Genomic DNA, 24,280 nt, shown 5'->3' on the forward strand with positions numbered 1-24,280 from the left:
GTGGCACTTGAAAAGTTGAAAATTTTTCAACTTCTGCCGCGAGCAGTGGACCCAACGCGACAGACCCACAATTCATTTCGCCAACGCTTGACGTCACTCTATTCAAAGTAAACGAGAGGTGACAAGACGATGACGACGAAGTGCTGCTGTAGCCTCAAGTTTTCGCAAGTTATTACACATGCACCTGAATAATTATGTATGTAAATATGTATGTTACAATTATGAAAACGTTTTTATAATAAATTGCTGACAGTACAATACTGGACAATGATGTAATCTGCAGAATTTACACTTCAATTATGAGACTCCAGCCAGCCAGCCTGCAGCCAGCCTCTAGCGGCCAGTTGACGAATTACAGCAGCACTTCTTCTTCGTCATCTTGTCTGATGCACTCAACCAAGCGTTCTAACCACGACCTCGCCCCTCCCCACCCCCCAACCATTCGAATTTCCGTAGGTGGGAATTATTTTAATGATATTCTAATGGGCCGCTTTGTGATATCACAAAACCCAGAAAACAAACGCTGTAGTCCAAACGAGCCGTTCATTGTAGTTCTTGAAAAGGGATTTTTAAAAAAACGAAATATCTCACTTTGGAGTGGACTTTGAGATTTGTAAGTGTGAAGATCTTTTTTATGCCCAAACATACACACTACACACTGACTAAAATTCAAAAGGTGAAAAAGCATAATAGGACCTCTTTAAAATAAACATCATATATTTAATTTATGAATTTATGTTTGAATTATTTTACATATTTTTAGTGCCAGTACACCGACACAAATGAATGACTTTGACAATGACCATAATTAATATAAAATATAATAAAACAAAAAAATCAGTTGTAGAACCAGATGTGAAACCACTGGCTGTAATGGAACATAACACTTTGGAAGGTGTTATTTATTTTTATGACCACTAGATGGCCACAGCATAAACCATTTTAAAAAGCTTCGAGTAATGAATCTTTTCCCGATACAATTGCGTTGAAAGCTTCGCTGATTCAGAACGCTTCACTTCACCATCACTACTTATTTGTAAATGAAATTCATCTCCAATCCTTATTCTATTGTTTCAGGTTTATCCATTGTTTATCCAAAAAAATAAATATATATATATATATATAACAATATATATGCAAAGTAACGTTGCAACCTTGCAAATAATAATAAAATCAGAGAAGGACTTTAACTGTAAGCAACACGAGCATACGCAAAACAAAGGGAAAAATATGATGTTTGTTATCGTTAACATTTTATATAGCCCACGTTTTTATAAACATTTTTTTTATTTACCGCTTAGGCAATAACGTAGACAACGGTAAGGGACATTCTAAAACGCTTAACGTGAAAAACACTTAACGTGGCTTAATGTACGTAAACACTGACCAGGGAAAACCACATTTTTGTCAAACCTTACTTGTAATAAACACTAACTACTGTCAAAACAATGAGCCCTTACTCCACAGATAAAGTGAATAATATCACGTTAAGCGTTTTCTCCCCCATAGAAGTCCATTATAAGGAAACAGTTTAACGTGGTTTAACGTACCTTAACAACGACCGGGGAAAACCACATTTCTGTCAAAATTTACTTATAACACTTGCTGCTGTCAAAAAAAATGAGCTCTTATTCAGCGTATAAAGTGAATAATATCACGTTAAGCATTTTCTCCCCAGAAGTCCATTATAAGGACACAGCTTAACGGCTTAACATACCTTAACAACGACCGGCGAAAACCAAACTTCTGTCAAATTTTACTTATAATAAACACCATTTTGCGTCCACGTTAAGCTGTTTCCTTATAATGGACTCCAATGGGGGAGAATGTGATATTAACTTAATATTAACTTAACATGATATTATTCACTTTATACGCTGAACAAGAGCTCGTTCTTTTGACAGCAGAAAGTGTTTATTATAAGTAAAATTGGACAGAAATGTGGTTTTCCCCGGTTGTTGTTAAGGTACGTTAAACCACGTTAAGCTGTTTCCTTATAATGGACTTCTATGGCAGAGAAAAGGCTTAACGTGATATTATTCACTTTATCTATGGAATAAGGGCTCGTTCTTTTGACAGTAGTTAGTGTTTATTACAAGTAAGGTTTGACAGAAATTTGGGTTTCCCTGGTCAGTGTTTAGGTACGTTAAGCCACGTTAAGCTTTTTTCACGTCAAGCGTTTTAGAATGTCCCCATGGTAGGACCCAAATGCCTTCTGTTGTCGCCCCAGCGCTACAAACACGTCTTCAAACTGGAAAGCATGGAAAACTTCGTCCATTTGATGCGGATGCGGTTAGGGTCGACGTCCTCTGGTTCATGGTGGTAACGGCAGGGTAGGGTGATAGTGGGTGTTCACTCTACTTATTCAGTTTTACACTTGCCAAAAAGTGATTTGAGTCAGAAAGAACAGTTCACTCAATAAATAGAGTCTGTAATCACTTTTTGTCAAGTGTAAAACTGCGTTTTATGGGTATTTCAACAGGTAAAAACTAAGGACTGCATTAAGCAAAATGACTTGATTGCATTCGAGGGTTATATTTGACAGATTATAGTTTATGCAGTCCTTTTGTTGAAATACCTTTAAATGGCCAATAAAACCCATAAAATGCAGTTTTACACTTGCCAAAAAGTGATTTGAGTCAGAAAGAACAGTTCATTCAATAAGTAGAGTCTGTAATCACTTTTTGGCAAGTGTAAAACTGCGTTTTATGGATATTTCAACAGGTAAAAAGGACTGCATAAGCAAAATACCTTGATTGCATTCGAGGGTTATATTTGATAGATTATAGCTCATTCAGTCCTTTTTAACTGTTGAAATACCTTTAAATGGCTAAATGGTTTTACGCTTGCCAAAAAGTGATTACAGGCGCCAATCAGTTTTCGGCAGACGATCAATTTTCGGCACGACACCAGTACCACGTGTTCTTCCCTCTCTGACAGAGACGTGCCCACAGCCACACTGTGTCCGCGAGCTGACTTTTTTTTTTTTGTATTGAACAGTATAAATTTCAACAGAGTCTTCCAGCGCTGACACCGTCAGCTGCAGTGAAACTGAATCAGAACCGGTGTTGTGCCGAATTCTGCACCCCTGCCAGATTAATCACTTTTTGGCAAGTTTAAAACTGCATTTTATGGGTTTTATTGGCCATTTAAAGGTATTTCAACAAAAGGACTGCATAAACTATAATCTGTCAAATATAACCCTCGAATGCAATCAAGTCATTTTGCTTAATGCAGTCCTTAGTTTTTACCTGTTGAAATACCCATAAAACGCAGTTTTACACTTGCCAAAAAGTGATTACAGACTCTATTTATTGAGTGAACTGTTCTTTCTGACTCAAATCACTTTTTGGCAAGTGTAAAACTGCATTTTATGGGTTTTATTGGCCATTTAAAGGTATTTCAACAGGTAAAAAGGACTGAATGAGCTATAATCTATCAAATATAACAACCATGAATGAAATCAAGTCATTTTGAGTCAGAAAGAACAGTTCACTCAATAAATAGAGTCTGTAATCACTTTTTGTCAAGTGTAAAACTGCGTTTTATGGGTATTTCAACAGGTAAAAAGGACTGCATTAAGCAAAATGACTTGATTGCATTCGAGGGTTATATTTGACAGATTATAGTTTATGCAGTCCTTTTGTTGAAATACCTTTAAATGGCCAATAAAACCCATAAAATGCAGTTTTAAACTTGCCAAAAAGTGATTAATCTGGCAGGGGTGCAGAATTCGGCACAACACCGGTTCTGATTCAGTTTCACTGCAGCTGACGGTGTCAGCGCTGGAAGACTCTCATTTACACTACGACTGAAGAAAAGCTCTTAGTGCTAGGCTGATATGCGGTGGTAACAAAGAGGGTTCCTCGTCTTTTTATCGGACGGTGTACTTTTAAATTGTAACTTATTTTGTATAGCTAGCTTTGTTGCTTATGTTGCAGATTGTGCGAATTTATTCGCAAACTCAACGTTTGTAGCTTTACTCGGTAGTTTATTTAGTAACTTTGTCGTGAATATTTAAACTCGAATAACCTTAACTTATTTTTAACCACTTTAGACCCTTTCCCATTCATTATGTGAACTGGCAAGTAGGTTTTGGGACTGCATATCTGATGAATAGAGTGTATTGTGTCGTGAAACTATGATAATATGATGTCGTATCTGGTCTATATTTAATAAATGTACTGGATGTTAAAAGAGAGCGAAGTAGAGTTTCGTACCTATGTTACATACTTGCATACCAGCTGAAGTGTACCAGAAGGGGAATTAGCTCAGATGGTAGAGCGCTCGCTTAGCATGCGAGAGGTAGCGGGATCGATGCCTGCATTCTCCAAGATGGGTCCTACCCATTTATGCTCACTTCCCTAAAGAGACAAACTGTGCTTAGACACTACGAAGCAAAGCTCCCTATGTGAGCTTTTGGGGCTCACTGCAGCAGAAAAGTTTTTTTGGACCGGGTCTTGCGCACATTGGTGGTCTATAATTAATAAATGTACTGGATGTTAAAAGAGAGCGAAGTAGAGTTTCGTACCTATGTTACATACTTGCATACCAGCTGGAGTATACCAGAAGGGGAATTAGCTCAGATGGTAGAGCGCTCGCTTAGCATGCGAGAGGTAGCGGGATCGATGCCCGCATTCTCCAAAGCTTTTTTTTTTTTTTTCTCCTGCTCTAAAAGTTACAATTACATTTTAATTTAGCATGCAGTGCCTGCTGGTAAGTATTTATAAGATACTGAGACTAAGATGACTAGACTTTGCGAATTCATTTATGCAAGAAGCCATTTAGTATGCTAGGCTAAGCATCCATAACTAATGAAGAGTTTATTTGCAAAAGCAGATAACTCCGTTTTTATCAATTTTCAAAAATCATGTTTTTTATTTTGTTATCGTGTTTTTATTGTGTTTTATTGTCTTAGTTAGCTGTATTTCTTTAGTTATTATTATTTAATCAAAACAACCCAACTGCAGTTTGATTGATATTAACAAAGCCCCTTTAAGGGTATTCTATAGTCTTTGATATTAATTGGAATGCAGGATAAAAAAAAAGAGAAGATTTTTGAACATTTTTAAAAACAGAGTTATCTGTTTTTGCAAATAAACTCTTCATATGGTTTTATTGTTTTAATTTATTTTTTGAGCAATTTTACACATTATTGCAATTAGTTACAGTAATATGTGTAATATTTTGTTTTTCCATTCAAAGCTTGACTTCTCCTTTATTAATACTGATTTAGTATGTTTTTGTTACAGTATTTGGATCCTTTGACAGATATTTTGAATAAAATGGCGAGTTGTCACGTTTTAAGTGTTATACATTACATTATTGGCCAGAAAAATGATTTGATAATTTTTGTATGTTAAATTCTGCATTTTTACAGTTTCTTTCAGTTGTATTGAAAAGCAAAGGCTGTTTAATGGCCTATTCATTTCATTGTGACAACTATTGTTGTCAGTATGTGTTCAATGAACTGTAGCAACAATTTTCAATGTGTTCAATAGCTTATTTATAACTGACTTATAAAAATAAACCAAACCTGAGAAATATTCATTGGAGGAGAAAGGCACTAATTACCCCTAGTCTCCCCTATACTGAAATATCTAATATAATACATTATGACCTCCACTATGTTAACACTGAAATGAAATTATCTGCTAGGCTTGACAGATTTCTGTGCTAATTCCACTGGAACTGATTTGGTGCCACACAGAGTGCTGTTTGTGTGTGCAAGCAGAAATGTTGTGCATTGCTCCTCATCAGCATGAAAAAAGCTGCTGAGCAAGGATTGCTTTTAAGGTTAGTAGTTGTAGAACTCAACCCTGCTGACTTGATCATGTACATACAGCGTATCCAGATGAAGATCTTGTAGGATAATATTTTATTACCTATGAGACCAGTCAATTATTCAAGAGAAAGTTCTGGCATGAGTTACATTTAAGATGTAACTGAAATTTGTGTGGAACAGATGGATAGAACTAGGAAAATACACCGGAATAAGAGACCTCTAGTTGCAGCGCATGGGATTTTTACAGTGAAGGACAGAAGGCTAATAAACTGCAGTGTTAAAGGTCTTGTTGTGTCAAGACAGGTAGAACAAGCCATGGTTTAATGATCTCGGCTTCTTGCAATTTAGAGTTGTTTTTCTCATGAGGAATTCAGTAACAGCCGTAGCTCTGGTAAGTGACACAATCAAGACGTTTCAAAAGCAAGGTCCTGTAACCTACGTGATTACCAAATTAACAGGAACCCACTGGGACACAGCTGTGCCAATTTAACACAATTTTAAATGCACTCTTTCTAAAGGAATAGTTCACCCAGCATGAGTTAATGATGACGGAACTTCAATACTTGTGTGAACTATCCCTTCAAGGTCAATGTTTTTTTGGTTTTTCAATCGAGTTAATTTAATTTCTTCTGATTGTTAGTTTGGCCCACAGGTGCGATGGAAAGGAAGTAGTCCGGCTCTCGTTTGCAACGCAGGGCGAGCAGTACAGGACCGGCCGCATACAGCAGGTTGCGGAGGAGGACGGGCACCAGGGTTGTGACGGGAATCCTGTACATTTCTGCAGTGTGTGGGTGCAGCGATGCTCCAGCATGAGACCACTGGCACTGTGGTGGACAGAAGCACAAGATGTTGTTTTTGTGGGTGAGAGTTTTATATAATCAATAAGACAATTTTCACCTGGTAAACGAAAAAAAAAACCGAGTGAAAAATTCCACTAAATTGAAGGAAAGGACTTTTGGTCACCTTGATTCGGGCCAATACACAACCACCCAGGGGTGCATTTCCCATACAATGACATAACTTGTTGCTTAAAGGAATAGTTCACCCAAAAAAATGAAAATTCTGTCATTAATTACTCACCCTCATGTCGTTCTAAACCCGTTAGACCTTCGTTTATCTTCGGAACACAAATTAAGATATTTTTGATGAAATCCGAGAACTTTCTGACCCTGCATAGACAGCAACATAACTGACACATTCAAGGCCCAGAAAGGTAGTAAGGACATTGTTAAAATAGTCCATGTGACATCAGTGTTTCAACCGTAATTTTATGAAGCTATAAGAATACTTTTTGTGTGCAAAGAAAACAAGAATATGCGTGTGGTGCTGCTGACGCAGGAGCGGACATTCTGACGTAGAACCCGGATGCGCTGCGCCTTGTTTACTAGCAGAGCAAGGTGCACGCTGTACATAAAACTGTTTTTCAGAATTTTCATTTTTGGGTGAACTATCCCTTTAATGCAAGAGCCAGTGATTACATTTTTAAAGTTGTTTCCAGTCAGAAATTTGACAAACCTCAGTTTCAGTATGTGGATAAATGGCTGTAACTGCTTATTGAAATGGATCAATAGTCAGCACTGGGAGCCCCAATAGCGTGAGTGCAACAGTTTGTTCCACTGTTAGAGGAACGTTCTCTGTCACTCCAGGTGAAATTTCAGCTGACCACAGACAAACAGATATGTCTCTTCTCATCCTACACTTCATAGCCACTTCCTAATGAGTTTTATTGAGTCTCTTTTGGCATGTTTTCCAGTTAAATATATAAAAATCCTTGAAACAGGATCACATTTTCTCAACAAGCAACACTGCATAGAATATTAAGACTTGTTTTCACAGATTGTGCATTGAATATGTTTATTTTGTGTTACTGCACTGGCAGATTTTTTTTTTCATCTTTTTTTGTTTTGTTTATACTTAAAATGGAGCAACTTGAAGTAGCAACACCATCAAATCTGTCATAGCACAAAGCTTGTTTTCTACATCTTGCGAGATGCCTTTCCATCCATTATAAATTGTGGTTTTGACAGTCTGGCATTTGATATTTTAACACTTCCATGACTTAAACTGCTTTTCATCACAGTCAGAAATGATAGACTGGTGTCAGCAGATCCATCAGCACCCACATGTCTGATCCACATCCAAAAGACAAATAAGGCAACAGTTTATGTGGGCATAATTCCAGCAATTGTTTGCTTAGCCGGAAATTTCTGCTAAAGTGATTACCGCCCATATAGCTTTTAGGCGATTACCCATTAAGGTAAGCTTCAGGATAGCCACATTAAATAAATGAATGAAACAGCACCTCAAAGTACTCCAAGACTTACGAAATATTTGGAAAGGCTGAAGTCATTAAGCCTGTCTTTGTTCAACTTTGAGCAACATTAATAAAACTACAGACGCCCAAAGAATGTCATTTAACGGAGTATTAACCTGCATTTTGAAAATTGCGTTTGGTCAATGTATTTAAGACCAAGCTGAGACAAACCAAGACTCAACAATGAATATACGGCTACCCCTAGTGTTCAAGAAATGCTTAGCAGGCTGACATATTTAGGTGTTTACATTAGTTTAGACTTGCGCTTCAGTGCCAATCACATTCATCTTGTGAAACCAACCTCATTTACCTCAAGTTACTGTTAATGGAGACTTCATGGTTTGCTTTTTCTGGCCAAAAATATATTCAAAATATACAAACTATATGCAAATAATATTTATTTAAATACAGGTTAAACCCTCATATTTAACAAGAGGAAATTAAAATACACTTCCAATCTTAAAACACATAATAAATCCTTAGACTGAAAATATAGAAACATAAGTAATGAATCACGGTTTCCACAATAATATTAGTATACTAATAACTGTTTCCAACATTGATAATATTAAGAAATGTTTCTTGAACAGCAAATAAGCATAATCAGAACGATTTCTGAAGGATCAAGTGACACTGAAAACTGGAGTAATGGCTGCTGATAATTCAGCTTTGCTATCATGAAATAAATACGTTACATGTTTTCAACAGCTTGTACACATTTTCAAAACTTTGCCTCTTTTTTTTTCAAAACTTTACACACAAATCCAAGAATTGCACACACAGAATGCAAAATGCATCACATCACTTGCAAAATGAAGCATTGCATTCAAAATATCGCAAACACATCTCAAAAGCAAACATTTGCAAACATCTTTGCCATAATATTAATTCCTGTTCGATTTTTGTGTGTTACATAGAGAATAGCGTGTTGTGTTTTATGAAATTGAAATATGAGTCAAAGGCTGAGAATTAGTGTATGGTTTTGCAGATTTGGTTTGTGGTTCTGGTGTTTGAGTGTCAGGTTTTGTGTGTAAGCAGTTGAAAAAAACTGTAAAACAGTTATTTTAAATTTTAATAACATTTCACAGTATTACTGTTTTTGCTTGTATTTTTGATCAAATAAATGGTGAGCATAAGGGATTTAGAAACATTAATTCAAAATATACATCAAAATGAGGCAAGAAAAGATATTTCCAATGGTAAAATACATAATGGCATTTTTAAAATAAAAATAGAATGATATAACTTATCAAAAATATATTAAAATATTTCTGAAAGTATGTTTATTTTTTGCCATATGGGATGTATCTTCACATAAACCTACTTTATAAAAATAAGAAATATGCTCTCAGGAAGAGGAAGCACAGTGTTTCGCTGTGTGTGGTTGCATCCGTGTGGGCTTGAGATCATAGATGAACTCGCTTTTGCAGCTGTGTCTGATCTTTGTACATGTTAGCGGTGGCACAGTGTGTTATGTGCCCCCTTCAGCTGTCTACAACTCTCCCCTGAGCCCCAGCCACTTACCGCAGACTGGGGAGGCCAAGCTTGACTGCCTCTCCACACCCACTGAGTGCTTAACAACCAGCGGCTAAAAAACACTTGCACGTTAAATTGTAATGCTACTTCTTCAGTTCGCGCTAATAGCGCTGGTGTCATTGATTTCTTGTCGCGGCCCCTCAGCCAGGCGAAATACTAATGGTGGTGGTCAATAAAGCACATGAACTGGAAGTTCTCACTCTTCACACTTCTATCAAACTCAGGCCTAAAAATAGCCGCCACATTCTGGATCACCACCAGCTTACTTAAAGTTCACCCAAAAATGAAAATGTACTCACCCGCAGGTCGTCCAAGATGTAGATGAGTTTGTTTCTTGATCAGAACAGATTTGGAGAAGTTTAGCATTACATCACTTGCTCACCAGTGGATGCTCTGCAGTGAATGGGTGCCGTCAGAATGAGAGTCCAAACAGCTGATAAAAACATCACAATAATCCACAAGTTATCCACACAACTCCAGTCCATCAGTTAACATCTTGTGAAGAGAAGCTGTGTGTTTGTAAGAAACAAATCCATCATAAAGGCATTTTAAATTTAAACTGGTGCTTCTGGACAAAATACGAGTCCATAATCCATAACAATGCTTCCTCCAGTGAAAAAGACCATCCTCCTGCGTCAGCAGCAGCACACACATCAAAGACTGACATGGAAGAGAAGAAATGGTTGAATAAAGTTGTTATTTTTGTTTTCTTTGCACACAAAAAGTATTCTCATAGCTTCATAACATTATGGTTGAACCACTGATTTTATTAAATTAATGACAGAATGTTCATTTTTGGGTGAACTATCCCTTGAACTATCCCCACCAACATATTTATTTAGAATTGTTATAGACGGTTTTCACTTGTAAATGGTGCTTGATATGTACATATTTGATTCAGACGAGACAATGTTTTACTGGAGAAAGCAATATTACAGGTAGAGGACTCCGTCAGCAACAGTTTTATGTTAAAAACATCTTCATGATTTGATTCTTACAGACACAGCTTTTTTTCGCTTCACAAGACAATCACTGATACTTGTGAATTACTGTCATGTTATTATCAAAGAAATGGTCTGTCGCTACTTCTGTTACATTTTTTAAGTTAATTGATTGTAAACATAAATGCAAGTTTAAATTTAAAGTCAGCATGAAATGTTCAAAGACCATTTTACTTTCATAAGAAAAACAAATTGGGCTGTACTTGATTTTATACATCAATAATTGATTGTATAAAAAAAAAAAAGAAGAGCATTACATACCAACTGGGAGCCAGGTAACAAAAAAAACAAAACAATATATAACAAAAATGCAACCCCCCCACAAAAACAAATACACACAATTACAAAACATTCATCTTGAGATACAGAATTTTTTTTACTGTCACAAATCATCCTGAAAGGCCCCTTTTGAGTGAAGTATTGATCCGTTATATAAAAGTTCAATGCCACTTCCTGCCATGAGGATGAAGTGTAGATATTGCTCCATCACTTGTAGTTATGAAATTGCTTTGTCTCAAAACAGAGTTCCTAAAAACATTGATACTGTCAGTTTACAAAACCCATTGTGTTTCTCGTTCTTTTCACAAATTCTACATTCACACCAGAGTAGCGATGTGACAGCTATTTTAGAGAACAGCAAAAATACTAATTTCTGCTAATTAAGCAACTGTTTGGGACTTTGCATGAATGGTACATGAAATATGCATGGAAATGGGTACATATTTTGCAGTTATTCAGGCCTAACTAAACAAATTCCTAGTATGTCCTGCAAGGATATTGTAAGTAGTGAAATTTTAAGTGATGTTCTTGTTGCGTTTTGTCAATGATGTGAGATCTAAGCAGGCCTTCTATAACAACTCTAAACAACAGATTCATTTAAAGATGCTGCTATTCTGACTGATAAAAAAAGCAAGCTCATCAAAGGCCATTCTTCTATGTTTTATAAATAAAAAAAAGTACAAAACTAAATCAAAAGTCTCATGGTTACGTCTGTTTGCTTATAGTTTATAAAATATGGTTACATTCACACAGTTTTTGGGGACTGACAACTGTATGACTAACGAGTGTTTCAAGTTGTGTTGTATATCTAATTGCAGACAAAAGCTGTCTTCATGGACAGGTAGCTAAGGTCAATTCCCACATGTATTCTCAGAACAGTCTTGAATAACACAGTAACCATAGTGACAGATAATGTCTGCATATGAGATTAATTCTTTAATGGCTTTCCTTACAAAAATGTACTAGTACTTTTTTCTCTATGGATGTGTATATTATTGCCAGACTGGCTCTGTACTATACAGCGGCCAATCACAACGCACTGCATAGCTGGCCAATCAGGGCACACCTCGCAAAGGCGTAGCATGGAGGAGAAACAATAATGTACAGTATGTGGAAAATAATGTTTTTTTAACCTTAAACCGCATAAACACATTTCATTACATCAAATACACCAAATAATGTTCTTTTTAGCAACATCATATGACCCCTTTAACATATTTGAGGTTACAAACAACATCATGCAACTAGGCCTACACTTTAAAAAAGGTTAGATATGAAAAAGGTAAATATTCTGCAGCTAAACCTGCCAATTAGTTAACTGTAAGTTACCATAGCAGATAGGCTACAGTGAAAAATTTTATTACATTTAACTGAAAAATTATGTTTAATGGAACTAAAAAGTATGAATTATAATTTACCATGAAAACATTAATTTTATTTGAAAAAGCAAGTTAAAATGCCTCTTAAAATACTGTAAAAACCAGTAAGAAATACCCGGGGCATGTGATTTTATTATATTTACTCATGTTGGTTCTTATTTTTAAAGCTATGTACATGTTTGATGTTAAATATTATGTTTATTGCATTATTTTTTGTCTGCACATTTATTCATTTATTAGTCATCGTTTATGACTTTAAGGGTCTTGCACATTTAGATGCCATTGGTGATAAAAATTAAATAATATATGCCCTCACTTTACTAACAGATTGTCAATCCACTTGATGTCCGCAAAAACAGCTAGTGCTTTATTATAGTAAATCCCTAATACATCTTCGTTAGTTGCGGATGTGTTTCAAAACCTAATTGTTATATTAATTTACCCGGATGTAGCGTTCCAAACAGAATTTAGCGTTGTATCGCGCAGCTGTGTGAACTTGAACGTCCTTTTTGTCCAAAAAACGCTTGTATTCAACTCCGAGTTCAGAAACTTAAACGGACCATAAACGTCTAATCCTTTTGTTGTCCTGTTTTTTGTTCAGAACTAAAGTACTCTGAGGAAAACTGAAGTGTTTTCGGCAATCCACGCCGACGGTCGGTAGGCCTGATAGCCCGCGTTGGCCACTGGGTGTCGCTCTGGAGCAAGAAATGCCGCGGCGTCTCCCCCACCCCTAAACATCTCTTCCGAATGTGTGCGTATGTGTAGCGCCGAGAAAGCAAATCTGTGTTTCCAGCTGACTGCTCGCTCTCTCTCACTGTGTGTGTGTGTGTGTGTGTGTGTGTGTGTGTGTGTTGTCATTATTATTATCCAGTCTGCTCCCAGCTCAGAATGGCCAGATTCACTCAGACTGAGACAAGAAGGGAGCAGCACCCACAGCCGCCCCATCCCGTTTACTCCAGTCTGCTTTTCACTGGACCCGTGGCAGCACCGACCCAACATCCACTCCTCCTAATCCCGCACCAGCACCAGTACGCTCAGATCCCATTTCCTAAACCCATGAACGGGTCAGAATCCATCTCCATTCATCCGGAGAACGGCACCATGAAAGACCAAGATGCCATAAAACTCTTTATCGGGCAAATACCGCGGAACCTTGAAGAAAAAGACCTGAAACCATTGTTCGAACAGTTTGGGAAAATCCACGAATTGACAGTATTAAAGGACCGATACACCGGCATGCACAAAGGTAAACGCGTGATTCCCTTAATAAGAGTCTGTGATTTTGCAGCGGTAAACACTAGGCTACAATAAAAAATAAAATAAAAAAATGTCTCGTGCACATTATCCGTTGGTGACGCATGCGTTATTGTAATATTTATTATAAATCATACTTGTCATTTTTGTCATGTCAACATTAAATACATATAGGCTACATACAGTCTGATGAAACTGTAATATCAGGCCCCTTTAGCCACTATTTTGCACTTCAATCGTTTAGAGAGAACTTATCTTCTCTGTTTGAACCTTTGCATTGTTGCTTGTATGAATATTATGTATTCCATCATATAATATGGCTGGGAATCTTACCTTTCTATATGGCAGTTTAATTTTTGAACTGGGGCAAAGAGGCTTAGAAGAAAATCCAGATTTAAAGAGACTTTCTTTTGCCTCTTCCATCTTTTACAATGGGGAAATACTCCCACCATCCCAGAGCATCAGCTTGTTCAATCTGGCATATGCAGTTCTCGCAAATGAACAGGCGTTTTGAATATGATTAGCCTATATGTATATACCAAGAGAAATGTTCGATGTTGTTCAACGTCTTACAAAAACAGAGCTGTTATATGCTCCAAACAGGTGCGCCAGGGTAATGAAACACGCACAAATAATAATAGAATAGAAAAACGCGCAGCTTTACTTATCTGATCATATTTGCACTTAAACACGTTCGGGTGTGCGTCGTAACGAACTACGGCGCGTTCTACATTGTGGCGTGACGTTCTACTTGACAGCTGACATTGAATACGTCATCCCTCTCAAACAAGAAGACAATACTAAAATTAAACCTCTATTTTGGTATAATCTCGTTCTTGTCATTTATTCCCCTCAAGTGATATGTGTCAGAAACAGAATATTCGCATTTGTCTTCGTTAGTGTCAGTTACTATTAGGCTTCATATCAGTGGTGTGTTTATAATTATGCTAATAAGGCTCTATTTGATATTTACCCCGTGAGAAGCCTTGCTTCATATGGGGTTTAACTGTGTTGAACGTGTCAGAATAGCTATATACAATGATTTCGTGGGCGAGAGTCGTGCGTTTTCATTTGGCTAAATGAAACCAAACCAAACAGTTGGAGAAAACGACGTGAAATGTTAATTTTGTTCTTAATTTTAGGATTCTATGACAAATGATTAAGCTCTAGAGAGGATATGCATGACAAAATGTGCCGTTTCAGATGAAACTTAAGAAAGTTAGCCTACTTGCCACAAGTCGACCGTTATGAAAGCGCGCCAATTCTGATGAGAAATGGCACTCACGCGTCTATCCCTCTTTGATCAAATGGCATCAGTGGTGACATGTAAGTTGTTATATTATTTGATGTATTAACTTGTGCAGCAAATAATACAAGATAGAAACACCAGGGAGGATCCAATCTGAGTTGACTGTTCCTCAATGATGACGGTCCTCTTGGACATTGATGGATGTCAAGCCTATGTGGATACACCTTATCTAGTGCATTACTGTGAGCTGAATACACTCTTAAAAATAAAGGTGCTTCACGATGCCATAGAAGAACCTTTTTGTTTAAATGGTTCCATAAAGAACCTTTAACATCTGAAGAACCTTTCTGTTTCACAAAAGGTTCTTTGTGGTGAAAGAAGGTTCTTCAGATTATAAAAAGTTAAGAAAGAAATGGTTCTTTAAAGAACCTTTGACTGAATGGTTCTTTTTGGAACCAAAAATGGTTATTCTATGGCAACGCTGTGAAGAACCTTTTGAAGCACCTTTATTTTTAAGAGTGTAGTCCCATCAATTAGACGTCTAAAATATAGAGCTTTTCAGTTTGTAGTGCTAAACCCAGAAGAGAATTAGCATTTTCAAGCCATTGGGTTCCCTTAGGAATTTCCAATGGGGTTTTAAAATCGTGATTTTCCATTTATAAGTAAAATAAGGTCTGTGGTTAATAATACTTCAGACATTTTGTTATGCATAAATTATGCACAATTGTACCTCCGATGTGGCTTTTGAAACCACTGTTTTCTCAAAATGTAATTTGGTAATAAACAAGGATGTGAGTTTAAAAAAAAAAAAAATATATATATTTTTAAACCCATAGGTTAGTCCTGAAGACTTACAAATTGACATCATTACCGAATAATTGATTTGTGTGAGTTTTTTGTGTTTATTATGGCTGGTTCCGTACATATTAGTTGGACGTCCTGTCAATGCCAGATTACAACATCATAGGTCCAATTTTTTTCATCCTAAACTACCTGATGATATTTGGGATGCAGCTGCCTCTGGGACAGGAACTGAATATGAGTTCTAAAGGATTGCACAGAGAATTTGTTCTTCAGGATGGAATTTCTTTTCAACTTATGTGTTATTCTATGAGGGGATGTGAAGATAAGAACAAGTCAGCAAATATTTACATAAACTATTTGTCAGCTTATTGTGCAGTCTTGCGAGTAGTCTCAATATGGACTGCATTGGTGATGTAGACCCCAAGGTTGTTTAAATGTTTGGCTAAAATGTCGGTGAGGATGCTAATGTCATTTTTTTTTTATCCTAAACGTGACAAAGGAGCACAACAGATGAATGGTTTGTGTTAATGCCAGTACTCATTAGGAAAAACCTACTGTTTGTACATACGCAATACACAAGATTTCACTGAAGATAAGTGCAAAACAAGATATCTGTGCATCTGTTTCTTCATTAAGTTCTGTTTTAAAGGGTTCACCGGACTAAAGGGATCATATGTAGGTTTCAGAGTGGGGAACATGTTTCAGCGCTAAATCAGCTTGCTAATCCACACAGGAAAACACAGCATTAGTTTGCTAAGCGCGGTAATAAACCATGACCATAATGACGGAGCAGGATTAGCAACTGTAGTTATTGTCTGAGGTTGCGGTCGTTCGGATCACTTGGTTTGTCCCTCTACAGTGGCTGCTTCTTTGCAATTAAAGCATGCTGTAGTCATCTTAGCCTGCAGTGTTCAGTATGAACAGCTATTATGAGGTCTGCTCAACGGGCCTAACAAATGCTGTCTCTTGATTTGTATTAACAGGTGAGCTTTTCCCCTTCAGGCTTTTCACCTGTGATCCGTTGAGCTCAGCATTTTATTAAAGTTTTTTTTATTTAGTATGGAGTTGGAAATGGGGTTTTCACTCACAGATTTGCCTGCAAAGCTTGAGACACTTGCTATGCTGTATTTGTAATCGTACGTGAGCGTGGTATATAGATCTCTTGCTGCGTTTAGCATAAAAAGACTATTGTTGCTTTGCTTTGAAAGCCTCTTACGCACATTTTGCACTCTGCAGGTGAAGATGTCCAAGGATAAGCTTGCACAAGCTTACAATACAAAAGGCATGGAGAATATTTGAACACTATACACAAACATACACAAGGTTCTTTAGACCTAAACCTGATGCTGTCTGATTGTCTGTGCTTAATGCGGCTCCATTCACATCTGCCACTATAGAGTGTCAATCCTTAACTGCTTTCAAGGGACCTATTGTGCTAATGCATTTATGAGGGATTGACAGATAAGATAGACATTTTAGAAATAATCATATGAAGCATTAAACAATTTTAATTTATGTCTTTTCCCATGCGAATGGATTTAACAGCAGGGGTCCTTGCAAAAGCTGAAAGCCAAGCTGTAGAAAGGTTCAGTGCTTATAAATGTAAAGCTAACCTTGTTGGACAGTGATTTGAAAGGAGTTTTATGCTGTTTCCACTTTCCAGTATTAAAAAGAGTTAAGCTAGTAGTGAGATTGTTTCAAGGCCTTGCAGAAAAATTACATCACAAATCCCTTATTAATAGAAAGATGAAACATATTTTGTATGGTTTACCAGGAACCAATGTTGGGTTCATAGTAGTATTTTCATATCTGAAAATTCATTTGGATAAGTACACTTCCTAACAGAGATTTTTTTAGTATATTTTATTTTCTTGTTTTCTAGTAAAACCCCATTAAATCGAAATTGGAGTGTTGTTTTTTAGTAGCGTAAATGTCGTAGTTTTGAGACTTTGCAAAAGTTTCAATGATATAAACACATTTACAATTCACAGTTTTTCCTTTAAGTTGAACAAAAATATTGTCCACATGTTTACAATTTTTTTGTCCAAAGTAGTAAATTGTAGTTTCTAGCTAAAAGCTATGAGCCTTTTGATGATAATGTTTCATCCCAACTTCCCAAGTTTAAATAGGAAACATGTCAACCAATGAATAAAAACTACAACTGAGTGATTTTCATTAGGTTTTAAATTAGAGGAGGCCATTGGCTGAAATGTCAAATGGCTTCTTTAAAAGTCTGACAGTCCAAAGACGCAAACATCTGTAAATAATATAATACGCAACAAGGCCGATTCATAAAAAATGCAGTGCTTCAGCAGCTCTCCTGGCAGGAACCGTAGCTCTGAATGTCAGGATGAGATGTTCCCTCCTCTATCAGCAAGCTCTGCTTTGAGCTACTTGTCTTTTCATGTGAACTGGCCACTTATCTCCCCTTTACCTGCTTTTAGATGGACTTTCCTCCATGTGGAGAAGGTTATTTTTCTTTTTAGGTGGAAAATTTTTTTTTTTTTTAAGGCCATTACCATTCATCAAATGGCGGCATTTACAGTAGAGTATTCTAGACAACCCTCTGTGGAAAGAGGTTCAGTGACCTTCCGTAACATGTCCGTTTTGTGGACCAAGCATAAAACACAAAGCAAAATTATTGATGCGCTATTCTAAGATGTTGTGAATCTCTCCCTTATGACCATTTTTATGGCGGATAATAAGCTGGTCTTCAAATGTGTCATAATGTCTGTTGTGTTTGCTAATAGAAAAGTCCACCCGATTCCCTCTGTTTTGTGCTGCTTAACAAGATTGCTCTGTAATTCAAAAACATTACTCACTGCTGTAGGATTCGATGAAATTAATTTTTTAAACACAGTATTTTTAAATTAAACTTAATTGATCAACGATATAATAAATTTTACTGTTCAGTTTAAACTTTTTTTTGGTTGTGAAAATATAAATGTAATATTATCATTATGTAAATTTCATTTACATGATTTTCAAGTTTCATCATCAAATATAGCTTAATATGCAGAGTAAACCAAGTAATCCAAGTAAACCATTTGTTGCCTAATTTTTCAAAAAAATAAATCAATTTTGTGACACTCGCACAGGGGTGTGTTTTCCATATAATAATGCAATTTGTTGCTTAACTAACATATGTAACATGATGCATCGATTAACTAGAAATTAACTAGCTAGTTTCCCAAAACCATAGTAACTTTGTCACATATGCGTCATTTGAACCACATTGTTTCAACAATATGGATTCATCATTAATGGCATCATGCAGGTGGTGGAGTAATAACTTCTGCTAATTATTCGGTTCGAGATCAGATTAATGTCAGATTATTGTAAATAACGAACAGTGCATCTGAGAACTCCTTCGATATTTGTGTTCTCTGGCGTTTTGCTCTGTTTATCAATCTATGCTTCAAAGCACAGTTGAGAGCTGTAGTTCTAACCACACAACTTTGCGATGCTGTTTGCGAAATTTTTGTTGGAACTTTGGGTTTAGGAAAACACTCTGAAATATTGCTAACGACAGAAACTGCAACCATACCAACAGTACTCTTGGAAAACACACCCCAGTCTGACATATGCTGTGTTTCCATGTTTTGCGAATTTAACTTGTGCCCAAAATTGGAATATCGCATAAAACATTTGCGAATAAAGCACCGTTTCCAATCAACTAGTCAAAAAGAACAAAATCGTCACTTCCTGATAAACTGGCTCTAAATATCACTAAGAAAACTAGGAGAAGCTACTGAATATAATAATTTTCATGTATAGTAAATTACTTGCGCCTCAGAGCGAGCAGACGAAACACAATAAATACGGTCAATGCTTTCGGAAGTGTTGTTTGAGAGCGCAGTCGTGTAAGACAGTTCTGGTAGGGAATTATACGTTATAAAACAGAAATATGTTGACGACAGACTTTGCTCATGCATTTCAGAAGGACCATAACAACATTTGATATGCTGTGCAATGAGATCGGTCTGCTGGTTAGTCAAGTTATCCTGTCCCATCATGCAAAGTGACATGACTTTTTTTTTAATGCCCATGGAGAAATTTAAATGTGTTTCCATCTCTCATTATTTGCATTATCTATTTTTCGCACAAGTCAAAAACCACCTCAAGTGATCGTAAAAACTTTTTTGTGAATTAAGAGATTTTTTTTTTTTTAAATTTGGCATTTCCATCACTCGCTTCTGATGCAATACATCAAAATGCACATAAAAACAGTGTGAAGGAAACATAGCTGTAGTAACATTAGCACAACCAATGGTGTAAGTTGAAGTTTCTTTGGCTGACCAATGGCAAATGGGGGAAGTGGTTACAAAACCTGTTTGAAAACGGTCATTACCTGCTGAAAAAATCCAGTCTTATCTGCTTAGCTTGTCTCCCAGACTCGTTTTAGTGCTAATTTTAGAGGGATTTTGCCAATTTGTCAGCTGGTTAGATTGAAAAACCAGTTGTACATTGGCAATGCAGAGAAACCAGCCTGCACCAGCTGGTTTAAGATGTTTTATTCAGCAAGTTATTTTTTGGTGATGCTATTGGTGAAAAAATTACTCACTTCATCTTGTAAGATGCTAGATTTTCTTGGACCATTTCAAAATGGAGGTCAATTCTGAGGGATAAAGCTTATTAGTTACTCTTTTCTGTTTACTGTTTTACGCAGTAAACTTTTACAAGGTCAGTCCAGAGGTGCCATTTTTTATGGAGGGAAAGGAAGAATGACGACAGAGAATGAAATGTATGATACACCGACATGACTGTTCTTTCCGACATTTCCTGCAGTCGAACTGTTGTTCTGGTTTTTTCGAGCTTCCTGAACTAAAGATTTATTGTCGAGAGGAAAATAAATCAACACTCAGCACGGTTGACTAATGAACAGCGATAGAAGGATTCTGCTGCCGTTGATGAGAACGGTTTGGAAATATGTAAATGCCTCGTTGGAATTTGAGCAGAAAAGCCTTTTTCCACTTCCTTTGATCTCAGGAAGGAGGGCATGGCCATTATGTCAGTCAGAGAGCTGTGACAAATACCATGCACACACACACACACACACACACACACACACGCACACAGAGAGAGAGCAGGAGTGGACAGGGAAAAATGACAGTAAGGCAGAAGGCTAAGCACAATAGATGAACAGACTGAGAGAGATGGAGTGATTGTCAGAACCACTGAAAACAAATGGTGCCTTTAATCCGGAGGCACTGGCGAAGTGACGGGCCCTTCTGACAGGATGGGAGAGCCAGATCCACCCCGGCAGACAGGAGAGGGTGGAAACAAAAGGATTTAATATGAAAGAGGAGGTGTGGCGGGGCAGACGTGGGACACCGTCACGATGTTAAGAGTATGACAAGATAAGACTGTGCATAAGCATCAGGTTTGCATTAGTATTTTTAGGTAAGGGAAGTTCTAGCATGCTAGATCAGTGGTTCTGAACTGGTTTTGCTGAACAACAACCTAACAAAGTACCAAAATTGGTACCGTAATAGTCATTTTAATATTGATGAATAACCCCAACACAATTATTAATATGATTTAGGTTGAAAATTAATTTTTTTTTTTTGTAGTTTTAGATAGTTGAGTTTGCTTTCTTCATTGGCTTTAAATGGTTTTCAGCTCACAAAACATATTATGTTTGACACAAAACATAGATCATTGATGGATCATAGAGTTATTAGATGCATTGTTGATGTCGTCAACAATAAATATGGAAAGCCTTTTCTCCCCACTTTTACAAGTTGATAATGAGTCCAGCTGGGTGGTATTTTCTTTTATTTTGCATACTTTTGTTCCTGTTTTACTAGGGTGTTGCACAACCTGTCCAATGTCAGTTTGACTAGCTTTTACAAATGGCACAATTTTGCAAAGGATACAATAAAGTTTGACTAGATACATGAATATTTGAAGCTTTGTCATCAGCTACAAAAAAATATGGAAAACATCTTCTTCACACTTTTAAAAGTTGATAACGAATCCAGTTGGGTTGTGTTTTCTTTTATTTTGAGTAATTTCGTTTTTTTTGTAGGGAGTTGCGCAACCAGTCCAATGCCAGTTTGACTAGCTCTTACCAATGGCGGATAATTTTTCGCAAAATACCGTAAAATTTGATTAGATGCTTGATGATTTGATACCTTGATGTTAACAACAAAAAATAGAGAAAGAATTTCGCCAACACTTTAAAAAGTTGCTAATTAGCCAATTTAGGTTGTACTATTTGTTTTCTAGAGTGTTGCACAACCTGTCCATGTCAGTTTGACTATTTTTCGTAAAATATCAGTAAGTTTGATTATAGATACATGATGATTTAATGCTTTGACATCAACAAGCAAGTTTTCTCTACACTTGCAAAAGTTGGTAATGAGTCTTGTTAGCTGTATGCAATCATAAGGATAGTTTGCAACCCACTGGTTGAAAAACACGCAATAGAGGATTGGTCAAAATTTGTAAGAGTTTAAGTTTTATGATGTCCATATAGTATATTAAGATGTTGAAGACGTCAGTATAGTAACTTTTTCTTAACTATCTTCTTTCTGGGAAATCACATGTACTTGGAAGTGGAAATACACAGTAGAGGAATTTCTCCAGAATCTTTCCCAGATTGCTTTATCGCAGTATTCCTTTTACAGTCCAGAACGTTATTGAATTTGGTTGTTGTTTTTATTTTAGTATTGAAAAGTGATGCTATGACATGAGCATGGCTGAAAGGTGATCTGGGAGAGGATGTTATCAGTGAGTTTGTGGGACCCGTCGGGGATGTGCGGAGAGGCCTGCTGCTCAGCAGGGCTATTAATAGAAATCTGTGGTATTTCCGAAAATAGGTTAAGCTGCCACTGCTGGCATCACTGCTCGCATGCCAGCCATCCTCTGAAGACAGAAAGAGAGAGAGAGGAGGAGAAACAGATGTAGCCTACTGAGGAAGTGTCTTTGTTCCGTCGCACCCTTCTTGCACTCGGTGCGCCATCAGAGCATTTCTGGCTGAGGACTTCCCAGCATGCCGCAAGACACAGTGTCACCCCACCATATTTCAAATTCACAACACAATAGCGGATCTAGACCTATTTGAGTCTTGCCATGACAAACAAGTCTTGCATATGTATTAGGAAGCTACTCTTCAGTATGCATTGGTGCTTTTTCATATCCACAGTTGCAATAGTCCAAAATTGTACATTATTTATGCAGTTGCGAATTTAGTCTGTGTACATTTTTTCATATGATATCAAACAGAACTGTGATAAATGTTTAATGTGTAAGGCATAATTTCCTTCAAGCATTGATTTGACTTTCATTCATTAGTTCTGAATAACACAAACATAAAATTTCCGAAATATCATTTTTTGCTGCTCTAGCTCCATGTTAGGTGACGTGTGTATAGTTTTGCTCTGGTACATTGAGGTTGAGCACATTTAAAGGTGGCTGCCTTAATTAAGGTTTACAGGTTACGCTAGCGCACTGCTTATATTACAAGACTCATTACAAAGTAATTAGAAGAGGGCAGGAACAATATTGTCTGGACAGTGACTGAGAGAAAGTTTCAAAGGAAATCAAGCCCTCATGCGTTTTTTTCCATGGAAGGCGGTCAACGCATTAACTGTATTTTACATGATACATGGTAACTGCGAGTGATACTGAAAGTGATATCGATTGCTGAGCTCGTTCATGAGAAAGGTTCACTTGTTGTCATGCACGAATGCTAGCAGCACATATCAGCTTTATTAGTTTCTCTTAGCTACAACACAAAAGACGCTACTCTTTGTACAATTTAGTAAATTGCTTCACAATAAAATGGAAGCGTTAAGAGGCCAACAACATAGGTTGTTTTCTTTACATCTAAACTTAATTATCGCATAACAGATGTTGTTTTTCTGAAATCTAAACTGTCCCGAAACGCGAGCTAAAGTCTTCTATCGCAGCGTGCAGCAGCTCTAGATGCGTCGATGTGAAACGAAAGTCAAAGAGAGAAGACCCGGTACAGCTGAATCACATACGCTGTTTTCATCTGATGGTTTGTGTGGATTTATTTACTCATCTAACCCACACACTATATTGAATAAAGGTTTTGCAGTAATTTCCCTAATGTTAAAGTCGAAAGCTGCGGGAATGAGTAATGCGATGTATGCGCAATCCCGCAACGAAATTCAGGATCTGATTAAACATAATTCTATTATACAGAGAATTGTGAAATAGATTTTCATGACTTTTCAAAAAACTTTTGAGTTTATTTATTTTTACAAAACTGTCTAGGCCTGGAAATTGCTGTTCAATGACTTTTCCAGGTTTTGTATGACCGTACGAACCCTAATGTGATGATCGGGTGCGGGTCGGGTGCGGTTATCTAAATCAGACAAAAATACAGGTGCGGGCGGTTGGCGGGTGGATAATTTATTTGAAGCTGCGGATTCGGGTGACGTTTTAGCTCATCCGCGCATCACTAGCGCACACACATTTAGATAATTAAATATCATCTTTTAGTTACTTGATCAGTGATATTAACTCCTCTTATACCTGCATCGCAAAATAATGTAATTGCATTAATCAAAACAATACACTTTGTACAAATTGCGATGCATTACAGTAATACAGAAGCCGTATGAGGCCATGCATTATTGTTTTGTTTTCTTTTGAGCTCAACATAATATAAATGTTGTTTTCTTGACATCTAAACTTAATTTTCTC

At 36.9% G+C, this 24,280-nt stretch overlaps 1 protein-coding gene and 2 non-coding genes across 3 annotated transcripts in view; all 3 read left to right on the forward strand.

Annotated features, from left to right (window-relative positions):
- The first annotated feature begins 4,260 nt into the window (after positions 1–4,260).
- Positions 4,261–4,333, forward strand: trnaa-agc (transfer RNA alanine (anticodon AGC)). Its single transcript has one exon. It is a non-coding gene; the product is annotated as a tRNA-Ala (tRNA).
- A 238-nt stretch (positions 4,334–4,571) lies between these two features.
- Positions 4,572–4,644, forward strand: trnaa-agc (transfer RNA alanine (anticodon AGC)). The gene has a single exon. It is a non-coding gene; the product is annotated as a tRNA-Ala (tRNA).
- Positions 4,645–13,119: 8,475 nt separating this feature from the next.
- The window catches only part of LOC107675909 (CUGBP Elav-like family member 5), a 250,660-nt gene continuing 239,499 nt past the window's right edge, over positions 13,120–24,280 (forward strand). The window contains exon 1 of the mRNA XM_016470411.1: positions 13,120–13,540. Within this exon, the coding sequence (XP_016325897.1) occupies positions 13,183–13,540 (358 nt within the window). The 5' untranslated portion in view covers positions 13,120–13,182. The remainder of the gene's footprint in view (positions 13,541–24,280) is intronic.

Source organism: Sinocyclocheilus anshuiensis, unplaced genomic scaffold (genome assembly GCF_001515605.1).
Source record: "Sinocyclocheilus anshuiensis isolate Anshui unplaced genomic scaffold, SAMN03320099.WGS_v1.1 scaffold2048, whole genome shotgun sequence".
Taxonomy (NCBI): domain Eukaryota; kingdom Metazoa; phylum Chordata; class Actinopteri; order Cypriniformes; family Cyprinidae; genus Sinocyclocheilus; species Sinocyclocheilus anshuiensis.